The sequence below is a fragment of the Lynx canadensis genome, chromosome X, assembly GCF_007474595.2.
Source record: "Lynx canadensis isolate LIC74 chromosome X, mLynCan4.pri.v2, whole genome shotgun sequence".
Taxonomy (NCBI): Eukaryota; Metazoa; Chordata; class Mammalia; order Carnivora; family Felidae; genus Lynx; species Lynx canadensis.
In genome coordinates, this window is record NC_044321.2 from 56,496,385 (window position 1) to 56,509,276 (window position 12,892).

A 12,892-nucleotide genomic window follows, 5' to 3' on the forward strand; every position below is an offset into this window, starting at 1 on the left:
CGGTATTGTCCGACGGTTCCCGGCGTCCCTCGGTTCCCCTCGGTAGTTTCCGGCAACGATCGAGAGTTTCTAACGTGCCCCCTGTTGTCTCTCGGCTGCCGTCCTCCCAACCGCCGCCCCCCTTTTCTGTTCCCTCTCCCCCTCCCCCGTCCGCGGGCCCCGGCTGGCGCCTCTGGCGCTACGGGCTGGGCAAGATGGCGGCCTTCGGGATCTTGAGCTACGAACACCGGCCCCTGAAGCGGCCGCGGCTGGGGCCTCCCGATGTGTACCCTCAAGATCCCAAACAGAAGGAGGTGCGTTCAAAAATCGGGGCTCTGGAGGGGCCTGAGGCAAGCGATCGGCATAAGAGGAAGCGTTGATGGTTTGGGGAAGGGGGGGGCGGGGCGGTTTGGTGAGAGCCAAAGTCCCAAAAGGGGTAAGAGTAAAGTGGGCTGGTGTGGGAGAGTGCGACCTGGGTGGTGGGGGTGGGTTCCCGGGTGTGAACAGGGAATGATGTAGGGGCCACGCTGGAGGCGCCCCCTTCCACACACACACACCTCAGAAAGTTGTCTGAGGCAGCTTGGTGAGCTGCAGCTGCTCGCAAGCTCGCAAGGAAGAGTGATGTTGAGAGAGCGCTGGGTGATTGGAAATCTTAGTGGCTGTGGGGGTGAGGGTGGGGTCCAAATGAATATAAGGGCCTAGCTTTAAATAACAATCTGTTCTACTCAGAATCCTCCTCCTACCTTTTTTCCCTCGTTGTTCCCTTCTCTTCTCCTGCCCTCCTCTCCCACCACCACCACCCCCAAGGGGGAAAAAAAGCTAAAATGACGTTTTCCTGCCTCAGGATGAACTGACGGCCTTGAATGTAAAACAAGGTTTCAATAACCAGCCTGCCGTCTCTGGGGATGAACATGGCAGTGCCAAGAACGTCAACTTCAATCCTGCCAAGGTGAGACAACCCTGCCAGGCTGGGGGAAAAGGCTGGAAGAATCTGAGAGGGAGCAAAGGCCCTGGGTTAGGAAGACCTGAAGGGATGACCTAAATGGCTGAGGTTTCCTTCGTAACCTAATGCTGCCACATTGGCATTTGCCCATCAAAGACATGACCACCCCTCTGCCCCTTCTTTCCCACCCTGACGTATACTTTTATTCCCTCAGATCAGTTCCAACTTCAGCAGCATCATTGCAGAGAAGTTACGCTGTAACACCCTCCCCGACACTGGTCGCAGGAAGCCCCAAGTGAACCAAAAGGACAACTTCTGGCTAGTGACTGCACGATCACAGAGTGCCATTAACACCTGGTTCACTGACCTGGCTGGCACCAAGCCACTCACACAACTAGCCAAAAAGGTGAGGTACTGTTTTGTCTTCTTCAGGCCAAGGTTAGGAGCATGGGTACGAAGTACCATCCTATTCTCAGATTAAGCTATGTGGGTGCCAGCTTGTGGAGGTAATAGAGGTCTCACTATTTGCGATGTCCATCCAGGTCCCCATTTTCAGTAAAAAGGAAGAAGTGTTTGGGTACTTAGCCAAATACACAGTGCCTGTGATGCGGGCTGCCTGGCTCATTAAGATGACCTGTGCCTACTATGCAGCAATCAGTGAGACCAAGGTTAAGAAGAGACATGTCATTGACCCCTTCATGGGTGAGTAACTCCTAATACCAGGGGTCCCACCACCTATCGCATCAAGGAGTGATAGATGCTTGGAATCATTCCCCTTCCTCCTCTGTATTTCTTGTTTCTTTTTTTTTTTTTTTTTTTTTTTACTATTTTGTAAGTTTATTTATTTTTAGAGAGAGCACGCACATGAGCGGGGGAGGGGCAAAGAGAGAGGGAAAAAGAGAATCCCAAGCAGGCTTTGTGCTGTGAGCACAAGCCCGACGTGGGGCTTGGTCCCATGAATTGTGAGATCATGACCTGAGCTGAAATCAGGAGTCGGACACTTAACCGACTGAGCCACCCAGGCGCCCCTGTTTTCCTTGCTTCTGCTGTATCTTGCATTCACCCGGTAAACATTGGGTATCTTGACTATCCACTGTGTGCATGTACTGGGCTATCAAGGTGACCGGTACCTTATTCCTGCCCTTAGGATGCTTATAATCGGGTAAGAATGGTAAGGCATATGTGTGAGTCACATAATCATATGTAGGAAGTGTGTGTGTATGTATATATACAGTATATATATTTAAGTGTCAAAAGAGAAAGCAGAAGGTTTTTTGAGACTTCAGTGGACAGAAAGATTACTTAAAATTTTTTTAAGTTTATTTATTTTGAGAGAGAGACAGAGAGAGTGAGCAGGGGAAGGGCAGAGAGAGAAGGAGAGAGAGAATCCCAAGCAGGCTCTGCGCTGTCAGCTTGGAGCCCAGCATAGGGCTGGAACTCACGAACTGCGAGATCACGGCCTGAGCCGAAACCAAGACTCGGATGCTTAACCAACTGAGTCACCCAGGTGCCCCAGAAAGATTACTTTCTTCTGGGGACACCTGGGAAGGCTTTAGGAAGGTGGCATTCGACCAGAGCCTAAGATGATGAATACGATTTTAGAAGTATGGTAATTGGGGGCGTGGGTGCTGGGGGGTAGGGGAGACAGAAGATGTCCTAAGGGGAGAGAGGGTATAAAATAGCCCTTTTCCCATCTTTCTCCTAGAGTGGACTCAGATCATCACCAAGTACTTATGGGAGCAGCTGCAAAAGATGGCTGAATACTACCGGCCAGGGCCTGCAGGCAGTGGGGGCTGTGGTTCCACTATAGGGCCCTTGCCCCATGATGTAGAGGTGGCAATCCGTCAGTGGGACTACAACGAGAAGCTGGCCATGTTCATGTTTCAGGTAGGAAGAAGGGCATGTCGTGCAAGCCCTTGGTGGAGCCTGGCCTCACATTCTGCCAGTGTAGGATGGAATCTGCCTGCCAGTTTGCCCCAGCCATGGTTCTTTTCCTCCTTTCATTTACTTTATCTGCCTTAGCTCTAACAGTCCCTGGGTACATGGATACTCTTCCCACCCCTTGCATCCATAGGATGGAATGCTGGACAGACATGAGTTCCTGACCTGGGTACTTGAGTGTTTTGAGAAAATCCGCCCAGGAGAAGATGAGTTGCTTAAACTTCTGCTGCCCCTGCTGCTTCGAGTAAGGCCTGGGATTTGCGGGGTGGGGTGGGGGCGTCTAGGGAGGCTTGGAGGAGGAGGAATAAAATGTGAGTGCCATGTCCCGTGGGGAGAACTAGGGGTTTTGATCGGCATGTCTTCACAGTACTCGGGGGAATTTGTTCAGTCTGCATACCTCTCCCGCCGCCTTGCCTACTTCTGTACCCGGAGACTGGCCTTGCAACTGGACGGTGTGAGCAGTCACTCCTCCCACGTTATGTCTGCTCAGTCGACAAGCACACTGCCCACCACCCCCACTCCTCAGCCCCCAACTAGCAGCACACCCTCTACACCCTTTAGTGACCTGCTGATGTGCCCTCAGCACCGGCCCCTGGTTTTTGGCCTCAGCTGTATCCTTCAGGTAGGTACTGGGTGGGCCCAAGGAAGTAGGGAGAAGCATTCTGAGAAGATTTGGGTGTTTGTCCTGGAGAACAGGGGGATTCTAAATTGGAGGTGAAAGCAGGCACCGGGTACTTGCGTGGGGATTGCTGCTTTTCATTCATGGGGTGCTGGTTCCTTTTCAGTTAGTTTCTTCCCGGGATGAAATAGTAGGCCCAAAGCCTTTTAGGAGAGTGGATGAGGGGAGGGGCTCAGAGATGGAGTGGTACTACTCTCAGGGCTCAGAATAACATTGGATCTGAAACCTAAGGGTTGGCTCTTATAATGGGATTCTGGAGACACAGACATGGTAACTGAGTTTAACTTAGCTGTTCCTGTCTGGCAGACCATCCTCCTGTGTTGTCCTAGTGCCTTGGTTTGGCACTACTCACTGACTGATAGCCGCATTAAGACTGGCTCACCACTTGACCACCTGCCTATTGCCCCCTCCAACCTGCCCATGCCAGAGGGCAACAGTGCCTTTACTCAGCAGGTAAGCTTGGTACCCCTGGATTGGGATGTGAAGGTGAATTGCTCTTTCAGCAGTAGTGACTTGGGGGTGCCTGGGTGGCTCAGTCTGTTAAGTGTCTGACTGTTGATCTGGGCTTAGGTCATGGTCTCATGGTTTGTGAGATCAAGCCCTGCGTCGGGCTCTGCGCTATCAGCACAAATGGGATTCTACTTGCGATTCTCTCTCTCCCTCTCTCTCTCTGCACCCCTCCCCCACTCACAAACGCACACTCTCTCAGAATAAATAAACTTAAAAAAAAAACAAAAGAAATAATGACTCGGAGTCTGGTGCTATTCTCTTAGCCTGGGCCCTGGCCTTATGCATGCCTTGGTGCATCTTTAAAGCCTTCCTTTTCCATGTTGCAGGTCCGTGCAAAGTTGCGTGAGATTGAACAGCAGATCAAGGAGCGAGGACAGGCAGTTGAGGTTCGCTGGTCTTTTGATAAGTGCCAGGAAGCTACTGCAGGTGGGTGCCAGAGGACAGATAGAAAGAAGGATGTTTGAGGAAAGAATGGTAAGGACATATAGATCTGAGAGTTGGAATGCATCGGGTCTCTAGTTAAGGCCCCTTTACCACTTTTCCTCCTGAGGCTTCACCATTGGACGGGTGCTCCATACTTTGGAAGTGTTGGACAGCCATAGTTTTGAGCGCTCTGACTTCAGCAACTCTCTTGACTCCCTTTGCAACCGAATCTTTGGATTGGGACCTAGCAAGGATGGGCATGAGGTAAGCGAGAAGGGGAACAGAAGGAGAAAAAAGCATTGCAAGAGCAGCAGTATATATGAGGGGAAGACATGGAGGGGCACCAAGACCAGGGATGTCCGAAGAGACTATCTTACTGGGCCTAGGATGGTGTTAAGATGGGGCCCAGTCTTGAAGAAAGTGGAGCTTGGTTCTTTATCCTCAGCCCTACCTTACTCACCCCCAACTCCTTTTGGTCTCCAGATCTCTTCCGATGATGATGCCGTAGTATCATTACTGTGTGAGTGGGCTGTCAGCTGCAAGCGTTCTGGTCGGCATCGTGCTATGGTGGTCGCCAAGCTACTGGAGAAGAGACAGGCCGAGATTGAGGCTGAGGTTAGGGGACAGAGATAAGAGAATGCGATTGGCTGATGGGGCAGGGGCAACTGGGGCTGGAGACCAACTGAGCTGGTAGTGGAACCCAAGTTAAAGATGTGGGAATAGGGGCGCCTGGGTGGCGCAGTCGGTTAAGCGTCTGACTTCAGCCAGGTCACGATCTCGCGGTCCGTGAGTTTGAGCCCTGCGTCGGGCTCTGGGCTGATGGCTCAGAGCCTGGAGCCTGTTTCCGATTCTGTGTTTCCCTCTCTCTCTGCCCCTTCCCCGTTCATGCTCTGTCTCTCTCTGTCCCAAAAATAAGTAAACGTTGAAAAAAAAATAAAAAAAATAAAGATGTGGGAATAGGGGCGCCTGGGTGGCTCAGTCGGTTAAGCATCCAACTGTGGCTCAGGTCACGATCTCATGGTTCGTGAGTTTGAGCCCCCACATTGGGCTCTCTGCTGTCAACGGGCAGCCTGCTTCGGATCCTGTCTCCCTCTCTCTCCGCCCCTCCCCCCCACACTTGTGCACCATTTCTTTCTCTCTCTCTCTGTCTCTCTCTCTCTCAAAAATCCATAAACATTAAAAAAATAAAGTTGTGGGATAAAGAAGTGGTAGGAAATCTAAAGGGAAAGTTGAGGACATAAGGCCAAAGTAGAAAGGAGTAGATTGGTGCTAGAGTTAGGGAAGCAGTCAAAGCTTCAGTTGGGAGGCAGGAATGAAAATGGAGGTCAAAGCAGAGATGGGAGTGAAAAAGCTTGGGGTGGAGGCAAAACAGGTGGTAGTTCGTGCATTACACGTGGAGAAGTAAAGACCCGGGTCAAAAGCAATGCTATGGTTTGTTCTCTCATCTTACAGCGTTGTGGAGAATCAGAAGCTGCAGATGAGAAGGGTTCCATTGCCTCTGGCTCCCTTTCGGCTCCTAGTGCTCCCATTTTCCAGGATGTCCTCCTGCAGTTTCTGGATACCCAGGCTCCCATGCTGAGTATGGACCCCTGCCACTCTCTGGTTACCTCTGCCTAGACCCACTTACCCGCCACTGTCACCAGGAAGCATAACTAAGGGCTTCTGGTATAGATTTCTGTCTTGGGCTTCATGCAGAACGATTTTTGGACATAATTCTAGTGTTTGATCATCTTACAGTTTAATGGAATAAAGAAATAAAGAGAAGAATAAAAACAAGAACATACGATGGAAGCATTTTCACATATAAATAGCAGCAAGGATACTGTATTCCTTTCCAAGATGGGGTGTGGGGCAGGAGGGGGTGGTAACCAACTGTGCTCTGTCCCTCAACAGTTTCGGGGTATTTCTTTTTTGGGGGATAATTTCTCCTGCCTATCTCAGGTACTCTGGGAACACTGTGCCTTAGGTGTGTTTCTCTCCCTTGCTACCCATCTCTTGTGATCTCAATTCCTTTTTTCTCATTCCCTCCCTGCAGCGGACCCCCGAAGTGAGAGTGAACGAGTGGAGTTCTTTAACTTGGTACTGCTGTTCTGTGAACTGATTCGACATGATGTTTTCTCCCACAACATGTATACCTGCACTCTCATCTCCCGAGGGGACCTTGCCTTTGGAGCCCCTGGTCCCCGGCCCCCCTCTCCCTTTGATGACCCTGCTGATGACTCCGAGCGCAAGGAGGCTGAGGGCAGCAGCAGTAGCAAGCTGGAGGTGAGTGGGCTGTGCCTGCGCTAGCCAGTTTCTTCTGACATTCCCATCTGGCTCCCAGCGTCCTCTGCGAATCTCTTACCTAATAGCGAGGGTAGTGTTTGCTTAGTGCTTTGGGGCTGGCAAAGCCCTCTCATACAGAATCTGAAGCAGACTCCAGGCTCTGAGCTGTCAGCACAGAGCCTGACGCGGGGCTGGAACTCATGAACTCATGAGCCGCGAGATCATGACCTGAGCCGAAGCCGGAAGCTTAACTGAATGAGCTACCCAGGCGCCTGCACCCATTTTAAAGCTGAAGGCAATGGCCCATGGCGCTTATGTGACCCATCAAAAGCTTGAGCACAGAGCCATTGCTTTTCCCAACATGGTCTCCTCTCTCCAACTTACCTGTCAACTTTTCTAGATGGTGGGGAATAGCTCCTTGGGGCTAAAGCAACCTTGCTTATATTCTGTGCCCTCAGGACCCAGGGCTCTCGGAATCTATGGACATTGACCCTGGTTCCAGTGTGCTCTTTGAGGACATGGAGAAACCTGATTTCTCAGTAAGTTAGTTAGATCCCTGTGTAGAAGAATTCAGCTCCTGAGGTCCTCCTGTTACACCTCTTTGGGGAGTTTCTTTATGCCCCTTGCCCCCTTTTCTTCTTCTAAATGTTCTGCCCTTTTGCCTTATCTTAGTTGTTCTCCCCTACTATGCCCTGTGAGGGGAAGGGCAGTCCGTCCCCTGAGAAACCAGATGTTGAGAAGGAGGTGAAGCCCCCACCCAAGGAGAAGATAGAAGGGACCCTCGGGGTTCTTTATGACCAGCCGCGGCACGTGCAGTACGCCACACACTTTCCCATCCCCCAGGTACCGTTCCCCAAGCACCTTGAGACCATCCATTTTGAGCCCAGGTTTCTGTCCAAGCAGTGTGCCGAGGGGTTGGAGCTGGTCCTGAGGGTGTGGCGTGCTGGGAAGGACTGGAGCACTGGGGTGCTGAGGGGCATGGAGCATGCTTTTAAGAGGAGGGCAGGAGATCCATGCTGGAGTCTGACGGTGCTGCTGGGATGCAGGAGGAGTCATGCAGCCATGAGTGCAACCAGCGGTTGGTCGTACTGTTTGGGGTGGGAAAGCAGCGAGATGATGCCCGCCATGCCATCAAGAAAATAACCAAGGATATCCTGAAGGTTCTGAACCGCAAGGGGACAGCGGAAACTGGTGGGTTTGAGGCTCCTTGAACAGCTCTCCCCAAAAGAGTGCCCTAGTCAGTCTCCCCTTCCCCAGCACAGGGAACCCCCAGTCATATCCCAATGTCCTGTCTCTTAGAGTCTCCTGAGAGCTCTAGTCCTTTTGAAACTTCCCCCCTCATTCCCCCCCTCTGCAGACCAGCTTGCTCCTATTGTGCCTCTGAATCCTGGAGACCTGACATTCTTAGGTACCTCACAGTAAGCCCCATACTGCCCGCCCTCCCTCTCCCTTCCCTCCCTCGACCTAGCACCTCCCTGTATGTATGCCTCTAAGGTCCACGTAGCCTGTGGTCCTCGAAACCTTTGCTTCACTGTCCCCTTCCCTTTATCCCTCCCCCAACCCCTCCTTGACCCTTCCCTTCCCTTCTCCTTTCTTCCCTCACACCCTTCCTCCCTCCCTTCCTTCCCCTGTCCCTCCCTCCCCCACCTGTAGCCTTCTCTCCATACCCCCCTCCCTACCCCCAGTCAACTAGTTATCTTCCCTGTCCTGACTGGTCCGTTTCAACTGTCCCCTCAGGTGGGGAGGACGGGCAGAAGCGGAGGCGCAACCGGCCTGAAGCCTTCCCCACTGCTGAAGATATCTTTGCTAAGTTCCAGCACCTCTCACATTATGACCAACACCAGGTCACAGCTCAGGTGTGGGCCTAAGTCCAGCCCCCTTCCCACATTCTGGCGTCCTGCCCTGTTTTCCTTTTCTCCTTATCTTTTTGTCCCCCCCCCCCCCCCCCCCGCTGGCAGGCTAAGCCTCCCGGTCTCATCCCCTTCCACCACCATCCTTTCTTGCTTCCCTGGTTCTTCCCACCTCTCTCCACTCCCGTCTCACTCACACTGCCCTTATCAGGTCTCCCGGAATGTTCTGGAGCAGATCACGAGCTTTGCCCTTGGCATGTCATACCACTTGCCTCTGGTGCAGCATGTGCAGTTCATCTTCGACCTCATGGAATATTCACTCAGCATCAGTGGCCTCATCGACTTTGCCATTCAGGTGGGGAAGTGGGGGAGACGGGGGTGGAGGAAGGAGTCTGTGCCGGATAGGGCCACCAGGTCAGGAGTAGAGGCTCAAGCCGGTATCCTGGGGCTACTTGGAGGGGCAGAAAGGCTAGCGTGGTGGGGGCTGGAAGGTGAAGTGGAATATGAGCTAAGAAGGCAGGAATAGAGGCTCAAGTGATCCGCAGGGAGGCCTAGGAGATGGATTAGAGCGTTGGGCACAGACTGTTCTCCCACTGCGGAGTTCATAGAATTGTATCCTAGAGACTGGTTAGATCATTGATGCGGCTTGTGTCGTTAGTAGAATAAAGGACAGTGGCATATGGCAACAGAGCTCTTCTAGACTGAGGCAACTCCAGCAGGAAGGGGCCCAGGCCTGCCTTGGCAGTGTCCTAGCAGGAAGGAGGGGTTACCTATACCATGTAGGGCCTCTTCTCATTTTTTCCTCTCCCCCACCCCCCACACTCACTCTGCTAGCTGCTGAATGAACTGAGCGTAGTTGAGGCCGAGCTGCTGCTCAAATCCTCGGATCTGGTGGGCAGCTACACTACCAGCCTGTGCCTGTGCATTGTGGCTGTCCTGCGGCACTATCATGCCTGCCTTATCCTCAACCAGGACCAGATGGCACAGGTCTTTGAGGGGTAAGCAGGGCTTCGGCAGAACGTGGGGGGCTCTCACTGTGGGGAAGTGCATGCCGTTTGGGTGGACAGGGCGAGAAGGTTGCCAAGAGCCTTGAGCCCATCCATGTGTGGGGACCTTTGTGCCTTGGCCCGTGCGCACCACCCGCTGAACCTCCTGACCTTGCTCCCTCGTGACAGGCTGTGTGGTGTAGTGAAGCATGGGATGAACCGGTCAGATGGCTCCTCTGCAGAACGCTGTATCCTTGCTTATCTCTATGATCTGTACACCTCCTGTAGCCATTTAAAGAGCAAATTTGGGGAACTCTTCAGGTAAGAGAGGTGGGAGGTGAGAGTGGAGAGCAGGACCCTGTCCCATCTCCTTTCTGTTACCACTGAACTCAGGAACAGAGCACAGCCCGGGACCCTGCTGTCCCTGCAGGGCCATTTGGGAACTGTGTCCTCCACAAGTTCTTGGTTCCTAAAAGTAGGCCTGCCTCCTTCTCTTCCTTATCAGCCTGGCCTCCAGCCCATCTCTGCGGGGCCCACAGTCCTCCTCCCTGCCTGCAGAGGCCCCTGCGCCTTACTCTCCCTGAGGCCCTTTCCTGACCCATCTGCTTTGTCCCATCTCCTTTTTTGTTGTCCCAAGGTCGCTGGTCCCTCACTTTTTTTCTTTCCTCCCCTCTCCCGACCATCCCCACTACCTCACCAGATCCTCTTCGATACTACTATCTCCTTTCTCTCCCCCACTGCAGCGACTTCTGCTCCAAGGTGAAGAACACTATCTACTGCAACGTGGAGCCATCAGAATCCAACATGCGCTGGGCGCCCGAGTTCATGATCGACACTCTGGAGAACCCTGCAGCTCACACCTTCACATACACGGGGCTAGGCAAGAGTCTTAGTGAGAACCCTGCTAACCGCTACAGCTTTGTCTGCAATGCCCTTATGCACGTCTGTGTGGGGCACCATGATCCCGATAGGTATGGGGCGTACTGAGTGAGGAACGGGCACCGTGCTCCTGCCTGATATTGGGAGGGATGAGATGCCTGGGAGGTACTGCAACCTTGGTTATTGCTGGGGTGGCGATGGAAAGTTAGTGAGTCTGAGGTTTTGTGGAACAAGGGCTTTCCTGAGGGCATTTGTACTTCTCCCCAGGGTGAATGACATCGCAATCCTGTGTGCGGAGCTGACTGGCTATTGCAAGTCACTGAGTGCCGAATGGCTAGGAGTTCTTAAGGCCCTGTGCTGCTCCTCTAACAATGGCACTTGTGGTTTCAACGACCTTCTCTGCAATGTGGATGTGAGACTTGGGCCGGGGTCCTGCTGGGGCACAGAACTGTTACCAGGGCAGGGGACCGGTCACAGTAATCAAGGTAGTAGGGGGGCAGAGCTATCGAGTGGAGGCGTACCATTTTGAGTTGGCGCCCTGTCTGCACACTGAGTCCGGGGTGTCCATCTGCTTTTTCCTCCAGGTTAGTGACCTGTCTTTTCACGACTCCCTGGCTACCTTTGTCGCCATCCTCATCGCTCGCCAGTGTTTACTCCTCGAGGATCTGATTCGCTGTGCTGCCATCCCTTCACTCCTTAATGCTGGTGAACTGCCAATCCGTAACCCCTAGAATTTCTGGACCCCGAGTTTTACTATGCATTCGATGGCCCCGTTTCTCGTTGTTTGGTGCGGGGCTCCCTGCTTTCACCAGAGGCCAGTCCTGTGGTGTGTCTCAGGCTGGGAGCGGCCTCTTTCTAACCCGGTGTCAGCTGCCCTGATCTTTCCAGTTTTTTTTTTTTTTTTTTGACCTTGCGAGGTACTCCCCTTATACTGCAAGACAGTTCACCTCTCTACCTCTCCTCCAGCATTATCTGGTTATTTCTCCTTTTGCGTGACCTCATCTTCCCTCTCAGGCCCTCACCGCCCACAAAACCACTTACGGTCTGCCTTCACCCTGTCCAATTGGCTCTGTTTTCCTTTTTTTAGCTTGCAGCGAACAGGACTCTGAGCCGGGGGCTCGGCTTACCTGCCGCATCCTCCTCCACCTTTTCAAGACACCTCAACTCAATCCTTGCCAGTCAGATGGGAGTAAGTGACCCGGATCTGAGTTGGCGGCAGGGCAATAGAAAGCTCGGCTACCCCACCCCCTGCCATTTCTACTTTTGCTTCCCCTGATTTGAGCTCCCTCCGCAGACAAGCCTACCGTAGGAATCCGGTCCTCCTGTGACCGCCACCTGCTGGCTGCCTCCCAGAACCGCATAGTGGATGGAGCTGTGTTTGCTGTTCTCAAGGCTGTGTTTGTACTTGGTATGGGGGTAGGAAGGGAGTGGTGCCAGAAGTGTGTGTAGGGTGGAGTGCCAGCTAAACTACAAAGGACAGTCTTTCTCTCTCCTGAAGGTGGTCTCTCTGCCCTTTGGGGGAGGCGAGGAGGGAGGGAAGTATATTTCTGTCCTGTAGGGCAGGATTTGGGGAGTTGCTGCTTCTGTGGGTTCGGGGTGGGTCTCTACACCGTGTTCAGATCTTACTCTGCCCTCCCTATCTCCTGCCCGTGAACCACAGGGGATGCGGAACTGAAGGGCTCAGGCTTCACTGTGACAGGAGGAACAGAAGAACTTCCAGAGGAGGAGGGAGGAGGGGGCAGTGGCGGTCGGAGGCAGGGTGGCCGCAACATCTCTGTGGAGACAGCCAGTCTGGATGTCTATGCCAAGTACGTGCTACGCAGCATCTGCCAACAGGTCAGTCTCACCTTCCCCCCATACCTCCTAAGTGCCTTGATACAATATAGTCCTGTTTCCAGCCACCATCATGCCACCTTCCTGCCATACGTCGTGTCCCTCACCAAACCCCAGCCCATTCCCCCCCTTACTCCTTACCCCACTCACTGGTTGCCCCAGTCCCCTGATTATCAGCTTCTTCAGGAATGGGTAGGAGAACGTTGCCTTAAATCACTGTGTGAAGACAGCAATGACCTACAAGACCCGGTGTTGAGTAGCGCCCAGGCTCAGCGCCTCATGCAGCTCATCTGCTACCCACATCGATTACTGGACAACGAGGATGGGGAAAACCCTCAGCGGCAACGCATTAAGCGAATTCTCCAGGTAGGCCAAGGTGATGGGGGTCTTAGAGGAAGCAGTGGGGCCCGGGCCTGGGGTGAAACAATGGGAACCCTGAGAGAAAAAGAGGGAAGGAGTCAAGTAGGAAGGTGAACAAGGATGTGGGCAAAAGGTGGTGAGCCCCGACATGGGTTTAGAAGTCAAGCTCGTATGGCTTAGACTCTGGAGTAAACTGTCGGGTGAGGGCACAGCTACCTGGAGTGGGACCATAGCTTATCAGTGG

General features: G+C 53.0%; 1 protein-coding gene across 5 annotated transcripts in view; it reads left to right on the top strand.

Moving 5' to 3' along the window:
• Positions 1-12,892, top strand: part of MED12 (mediator complex subunit 12) — a 23,649-nt gene continuing 10,757 nt past the window's right edge. For 3 of the 5 annotated variants that reach the window (XM_030304684.1, XM_030304678.1, XM_030304679.1), the window contains exons 1-28: positions 2-293; positions 824-928; positions 1,137-1,328; positions 1,465-1,624; positions 2,628-2,809; positions 2,997-3,107; positions 3,231-3,485; positions 3,849-3,995; positions 4,379-4,478; positions 4,603-4,739; positions 4,959-5,090; positions 5,928-6,054; positions 6,511-6,740; positions 7,199-7,279; positions 7,413-7,583; positions 7,787-7,931; positions 8,098-8,148; positions 8,478-8,596; positions 8,802-8,945; positions 9,425-9,588; positions 9,766-9,897; positions 10,320-10,547; positions 10,723-10,867; positions 11,040-11,160; positions 11,543-11,644; positions 11,750-11,863; positions 12,116-12,291; positions 12,475-12,654. In XM_030304684.1, the coding sequence (XP_030160544.1) occupies positions 195-293; positions 824-928; positions 1,137-1,328; positions 1,465-1,624; positions 2,628-2,809; positions 2,997-3,107; positions 3,231-3,485; positions 3,849-3,995; positions 4,379-4,478; positions 4,603-4,739; positions 4,959-5,090; positions 5,928-6,054; positions 6,511-6,740; positions 7,199-7,279; positions 7,413-7,583; positions 7,787-7,931; positions 8,098-8,148; positions 8,478-8,596; positions 8,802-8,945; positions 9,425-9,588; positions 9,766-9,897; positions 10,320-10,547; positions 10,723-10,867; positions 11,040-11,160; positions 11,543-11,644; positions 11,750-11,863; positions 12,116-12,291; positions 12,475-12,654 (4,050 nt within the window). In that variant the 5' untranslated portion in view covers positions 2-194. Of the gene's footprint in view, positions 294-823; positions 929-1,136; positions 1,329-1,464; positions 1,625-2,627; positions 2,810-2,996; positions 3,108-3,230; positions 3,486-3,848; positions 3,996-4,378; positions 4,479-4,602; positions 4,740-4,958; positions 5,091-5,927; positions 6,055-6,510; positions 6,741-7,198; positions 7,280-7,412; positions 7,584-7,786; positions 7,932-8,097; positions 8,149-8,477; positions 8,597-8,801; positions 8,946-9,424; positions 9,589-9,765; positions 9,898-10,319; positions 10,548-10,722; positions 10,868-11,039; positions 11,161-11,542; positions 11,645-11,749; positions 11,864-12,115; positions 12,292-12,474; positions 12,655-12,892 lie in introns of all 5 variants that reach the window. The other 2 variants (XM_030304683.1, XM_030304681.1) reach the window with 2 other exon arrangements.